The sequence below is a fragment of the Belonocnema kinseyi genome, chromosome 7 (assembly GCF_010883055.1).
Source record: "Belonocnema kinseyi isolate 2016_QV_RU_SX_M_011 chromosome 7, B_treatae_v1, whole genome shotgun sequence".
Taxonomy (NCBI): Eukaryota; Metazoa; Arthropoda; class Insecta; order Hymenoptera; family Cynipidae; genus Belonocnema; species Belonocnema kinseyi.
Window position 1 is genome coordinate 1881601 of NC_046663.1, and position 7067 is coordinate 1888667.

The following is a 7067-nucleotide window of genomic DNA, read 5'->3' on the forward strand; positions in this document are numbered from 1 at the left end:
CATCTTCTTAATTCATCCTGAAGAAGCAAGCTATAATTTTCCTAGGTCTCAAAAAATTCTTCTACACGAAGAATTAAAAAAAAATGTAAAGTCTAAGAAAATCTTTTTCAAAATTTTAGAAAATAATGCTTTACTTGTCTGGTACAACTACAGACATTTCATACGTGAATCTAAAAAAAAACATTTTTCTAATAATAATAAAAACTAAATTATAAAATGTCCTTTTTGCTCATTTTTTTCATTCAAAATTATAATTTTGAAAGCTATAGGGGCATTTTTTAAATTTGAAATAAATGAAACTTATATTTACAGTAGAATCAATATTTTTTTTTAAATATTTGAAGAAAAACTTAGATTTTCTTGTTGCCCATACGAATTTGCTTGCAACAAGTCGGTAGAATATATTTCCTTATCTTGACTAGTGGCCTTTACCTTATCTCTTAATGCAAAATATGGTTTATTGTTATTTCAATAAGTTCTTTCTATTTTGTATGCATTTGCTTCAAAGGATTATATTATTATTTATCCATTTTCAAAAAGTAGAAATGTTCTAAGAAAAACTATATTTAGTTTTTTATCTTTTTTTTCCTTGAAATATTACACAGTTTTATAATAAATTTATTATGAATCAATACAATTTTCTACGAAAAAATAGGAGAATCCATGGCGACCCTGAGAAAAAGGTTTAAGTTTTATATAATTGTTAATGTATTTTTGTAGAAAACAGTACGAAAAATTAAGACTTTTTTCGTAGCTATTCCTAAAAGTTGTCGAAAATATTAATTTTATAAATAATATTGATTTTGTTTTACCTAGTGCAATGGCGCCGGGTACAAGAATAATGAGAGGCCTGAAGTTTATTCCATTAATTTCTTCTTCAGGTATTGCTATGTACACCAATTGGCCCCATAAATAAGAAACGCAGCAGGAACCCAAAAATCGTACTGTCGTAAATGGAGGCTGAAAATCGAAAAAAAAAAAAATAATAATTATGCGTAAACATGAAAATAACAAAGATTTTTAATAAGTTAAAGAAAAATAAATTTATTCTTATTTTTGTCACTTCATTTATATTTTTATAAATTTTAAAAAATAATTTGAAGTGTGGCGTGGCAGAACTATGTAAGCTCAAAGAAAATCCATTTTCAGGTGAGCAAAAAAACATTCTCAAAATTCAAATTTAAAAAAAAAAAGAATTTTGAATAAGACAGAATATTTTCAAAGATAGATGAATTTTCGACAAAAAAGTTAATTTGCAATCAAGAAAGATAAATTTTCTACCATATAAATTAAACAAAGAAAAAATTAATTTTAAACTAAATTGTTGAGTCCTCAACTAAATAGATGGATTTTCAATCAAGAATGATGCTTTTTTTGAACCAAAAATAGAGGCTTAAAATTTTCAGTTTAAAAAATAAATAAAAACAAAGAACCAATTTTTAAAAACAACATTAAATTTACAACTAAAGAGGTGAATTTAAAAAAAAAAGAGCATTTTTAACGAAGTAGTTTAATTTTCAACTAAAAAATAGGAAAATTTAACCAAACAGTTACATTTTCAGTCAAAAAGATCAATTTTCTACCATCAAGATTACTATTCTATCAAAAAAGATGAATTTTGAACACAAAAATATTATTTTTCAACAAAAAAGTAAATTTTTTACTAAATAATTCGATTTTCTACCAAAAAACTAATTTTTGACGAAATAGTTGAATGCTAAAGCGAAAATATAAATACTCATTAAAAAACATTAATTTTCTACCAAATAGGTGAATTGTAGACTTACAGACGATAAATTTCTAATCAAAAGTGGCATAGCTAAATTTTCAGATAAAATTAATAATTTGTCAACATAATTGTGTAATTTTGTAATCAAAAAGGCGAGTTATCAACAAAATAATGGTTGAATTTTCAACTAAAAAAAAATAATTTTCAACCAAATAGTTTAATTTTCAGCAAAAAAAAAAGGAATTATCAACGAAAAGTTAATTTTCAACAAAGTCGTTTAATTTTTTATTATAACGACGATTTTTCAACAAAATACATAACACACGTGTTTTCCATACAAAAAAGTTGAACTTACTACCCGAAAATAATTAATTTAAAAAAAAGTTTATTTTCAACCTCATAGTTAAATTTTCAGTTGATAAAATCCATTTTTACGCCAAAAAATGGATGTTTCGACAAAGTAAATCAATTTTCGACTAAAATTATCCATATTCAACAAACAAAAATTAATTTTTAAGAAAGTAGTTAAACTTTCAATCAATGAATTGCATTTTCAACATAAAAAGATGTATTTTTTATAAAAAATATAATAGTTCATATGTCAAGAAACAAATCTCTTTATTTTAAACAAAAAATAATTTATTTTAACCAAAGAAGGCGAATTTAGAAAAAAAATTATTAAATTTTCAACCAAAGAGATGAATTTCAAACTAAAATCATCAATAATCTAAAAAATTAATTTTCAGCAAAAGGTGTCAAAATTGAACCCCAAAGATAATTTTTTAACCAAGAAGATCAATTTTCTAAAAATTAAATATTTAAATTTTCAACTAGAGATGAATAAACAATAAAAAAAATTAATTTTTAACCAAGTAATTAATCTTAAATCAAGTAGGTTCATTTTTATCAAAAAAAATGCATTTAAAACAGAATATTTGCATTTGCAAGAAAATAAATAATTAAAAAAAAAAAAAAGAAGTTTATTTTCAACCACACAGTTAAATTTTCAGTTGATAAAATCCATTTTTACGCCAAAAAATGGAAGTTTCGACAAAAGTAGATCAATTTTCGACTAAAATTATCCATATTCAACAAACAAAAATTAATTTTTAAGAAAGTAGTTGAACTTTCAACCAGTGAATTGCATTTTCAACATAAAAAGATGTATTTTTTATAAAAAATATAATAGTTCATATGTCAAGAAACAAATCTCTTTATTTTAAATAAAAAATAATTTATTTTAACCAAAGAAGGCGAATTTAGAAAAAAATTATTAATATTTCAACCAGAGATGAATAAACAATAAAAAAAATTAATTTTTAACCAAGTAATTAATCTTAAATCAAGTAGGTTCATTTTTATAAAAAAAAAATGCATTTAAAACAGAATATTTGCATTTGCAAGAAAATAAATTAATTTTCAAACAAATAGTAGAATTTTTAACCAAACAAAAAAATTAATTTCAAGCCAAAAATATAATAGAGGACTTTTCAAATATAAACATTTTGATTTTCCTATTGGGGTTCTATTAATATTGATTTTATCTATTAACTAATACAATTTGTTGAAATCGTTAAACTAAAATAAAATTGGGTTTTCATTAAAATTTCTTTGATTGTTTAAAACATAAAAAAATCACTTTTAATTTATTAAAAAACTAATACAAAGGTGATTTTCAGAACCATTTTTACTGGTACCATTTTCTTTTACTGAAATTTTAACTATTTCAGTTTTTTTCTATTTTTTTTTTTTTAGATGAAAATTTAACTATTTTTTTGAAAAGTCGTTTTTTTAAATTATCAACCATTATATTTTTTGTTGAAAATTCATATTTTTCATGAAAAATTAACTGCTGTTGGTTTAAGTTTATTATTTTTTATTTAAAAATTCGAATATCTTATTAGGAATTCATATATTTGGGTTAAAAATGCAACTACTTGGTTCAAAATTAATTTCCTTGGTTGATGATTCATAATTTTTTTTGGTCAAAAATCTAAATATTTGGTTAAAAATTCATTTTTTTCTGAAAATTTTAGTATTTTTCGTTAAACGTTTATATTTTTAACTGAAAGTTTAACTATGTCAGTTAAAGATTGATTATTTCAGTTAAAAATTTAACTATTTTGTTGAAATTCTTTTTTTTGTGGTTGAATTATCAAATATTATATCGTGGAAAATTAATCTTCTTTGGTTGATGCTTCGTTATTTTAGTTGAAAATTAATTAATTTGGTCGAAAATGTAAATAATTCGATGAAAATTCGTTCTATTCATTGAAAATTTAAATACTTTTCTAACATTTTATTTCCTTGATTGAAGATTAATCATTTTGTTGAAAATGTAACTTTTTGTGGAGAATTTGTCTTTTCCGACGAAAATTAATATTTTTAACTGCAACTTTAATTTTTTTAGATTGAGCATTTTAGTTGAAAATTTCAATATATTTAGAAAATTCCTTTTTTTTATTGAAAATTTAAATACTTTTTTAAGAATTTATTTCATTAATTAAAGATTCATCATTTTACTTGAGAATTCAACAAGTTTGTAGCAAATTGGTCTTTTTTGTCGAAAATTAGTATTTTTAACATGCAATTTTAAAAATTGTTTTATAAGTGGAAAATTAACTTGTTTTAAAATTAAAATCCAACTATTCCATGTTTGGTTAGTAAGTGACCTTTAATTATTGTAAATTCAACTATTTAGTTTTAAAATTAAAGTATTTTTTATTCAGAAAATCAATCTTCTTCATTGAAAATTCACCTTTTTGGTTAAAAGATCAACTATTAATTTAAAATGCACCTACTTTGTTAAAAATTAATTTATTTTGTTGAAAATACAATATTTTTACTTAAAATAAATGGAAATTAAAGCGGCACAAATTGAATTTAATATAGTATACCTTGATTAATTTTATGGGTCAAGTGGTGATAGATAACTGTAATCTGTCGAAAAGAGCCGGTAACAGTACCGTCCAGTTTGTCTACTTTACTATATATTCTATGAGTAAAAAATTAACTTTCTAACCAAAATTCAACTATTTTATTATTATTTTAAAAAATGTTTTAAATTAATATATTTTCTTCGAAAATTTGTGTTTTTTTTTGGTTAAAGATTAATTATTTTAATTGAAGAATTAGCCATTCTATTTTTGATTAAAAATTGATCTTTTTAGACAAATCTATATGTTTTTATCTGAAATTTCAACTATTTTGATGCAAATTCATTGTTTGGTTTGGAAAATCGGCTTTTTCGTTTAAAAATTCCACTATTTTGTTACCAAATTCAACTATTTAGTTAATAATTTTACTGTTTTTTTTATGTAATAAAATATAATATTTTGTTAAAAATTCTTTTTTTATGTTTAAATTTCCTTTCCTAAAAATTTCATTTGTTCATTTTTGGTAGAAAATGGATCTTTTTTGGTTGAGAATTTTTTTGTAGAAAACTAATCTTTTTTGTTGAAATTTTCTGTGTTTTAATTGGAAGTGAAACTGGATGCTTGGAATGTCATATCTTTGGATCGAAAATTCAACTCTTTTGCAGAAATTGAATCCTTTGGCCTGAAAGTTTAACAATTTGGATGAACTTTTTTTATTTCTTGACTGAAAAATCTTCATTTTTGGAAAATTCGCCCTTTGTATTAAAAATCTCATTACTTTGTTAAAAATGCATTTTAGTTGACAAATCATCTCTGCTTGAAAAATTTGACTTTTTTATTAATTTTTGTTTCAATTGGTTTATTTTAATTAAAATGTAACTTTTAATTTTTTGTGGAAAATTGATATTTTTTAGTTCAAAATTTGTCTTTTTGGTTAAAAATTAATCCGTAGAAGTAAAACATTAAACTATTCGATTAAAAATTCAACTAATTCATTAAAAATTCATCTTTATGGATTAAAAATCAAACAATTTCTTTCAAAAATTCATCTATTTTCTTTAAAAAATCTATAAATATGAATTTTTTAAAAATATAACTCTTTGGTTGGAAAGTCGACTATTTTTCTTAATTATCAAGTATTATTTTTTTTTTTATTCAGAATTCATATTTTTGTTTAAAATTAATTTTTTCAGTAAACAATTAAACCGTTGTCTAATAAATTCATTTTTTAAATTGGAAATTGTATTATTTAATTAAAAATGCAACTTTTGGGATTGAAATTTAATCTTTTACGGTTTAAAAATTCGACTATTTGGTTGCATTTTTTTAAAATCTTTTTGTAACTGTAACAAAAAATTTTCCATTTTTGGTTCAAAATTTATCTTTTTTAGTTTAAAATTTATGTATTTTATTAAATATCCGTCTTTGTGGCAAAATCTTAATCTTCTTGGTTGCAAATTTGTCTTTTTGATTAAGAATTCATTTTTTCAGGTGGAAACTTCAACTATTTTATTTGAAATTCATTTTTTAAGCCTAATTACTATCTATTCTAGTTTTTGTTGAAAAGTCATATTTTTATTGAAATTTTTACTTTTTGAGTTTCAAATGCATCTTCTTTGTTGAAAATTTAACTTTCCTTGAAAATAACTTTAAAAAACCAAATTTACTGCCAAAAAATTCAACGGTTTTGTTGAAATATTAATATTTTTGTTAAAAAGTCCATTTCTTTTTTGTAAAAATTTAATTTTCTTCTTGAAATTTAATTGTTGTGGTAAAAATTTAATTATTTTATTAAAAATGCAAGTATTTTTTCAAAAAGTAATAATTTTTGGTTGAAAATTTAACGGTTTTGTTAAAAATTAAATGTTTTGTTGCAAATTCAATTTTTCTGTTAAAAATTTAACTATTTTGTTAGAAGGTCAAGTTTTTTGACAAAAACTCATCAGTTTTTGTCGAAAATTCAACAGTTATACAATTTTTTTGTAGAAATTAAATTTTTTGTTAAAAATTAAAGTATTTGGTCAAAAACTCATCAGTTTTGTTCCAAAAATCAACGGTTTTGTTAAAATGTTTTATTTTTTGTTCAAGATTAAATTCCTTTGTTAAAAATTTAATTCTTTGTTGAAAATTTAATTATTTTGACAAAAATTCATCATATTTGGTCGAAAAATCAACGTTTTTGTTGTAAATTTAATTTTTCTGTTGAAAATTTAATTATTTTGTTGAAAATACAAGTTTTTTGTCTTGAAAATGACATTTCATTTGTTAAAAACTCCATTTTTTGTGAAAACTAAAAAAAATTTTTTAACAATTAAATTTTTGGTTAAAACATTAATTTTTATGTTAAAAATTAATTTCCTTCGTTGAAAATTTAATTATTTTGTTCAAAATTCAAGTATTTGGTCAAAAACTCATCAGTTTTGGTCGAAAATTCAATGGTTTTATTGAAATTTTAATTTTTT

The 7067-nt window shown here is 21.4% G+C and overlaps 1 protein-coding gene across 2 annotated transcripts in view; it reads right to left on the reverse strand.

Moving 5' to 3' along the window:
• LOC117176238 (dnaJ homolog subfamily C member 22) overlaps positions 1 to 7067 on the reverse strand; it is a 16558-nt gene that overhangs the window by 6599 nt on the left and 2892 nt on the right. For both annotated transcript variants that reach the window (XM_033366385.1, XM_033366384.1), the window contains one exon: positions 813 to 960. In XM_033366385.1, the coding sequence (XP_033222276.1) occupies positions 813 to 960 (148 nt within the window). The remainder of the gene's footprint in view (positions 1 to 812; positions 961 to 7067) is intronic.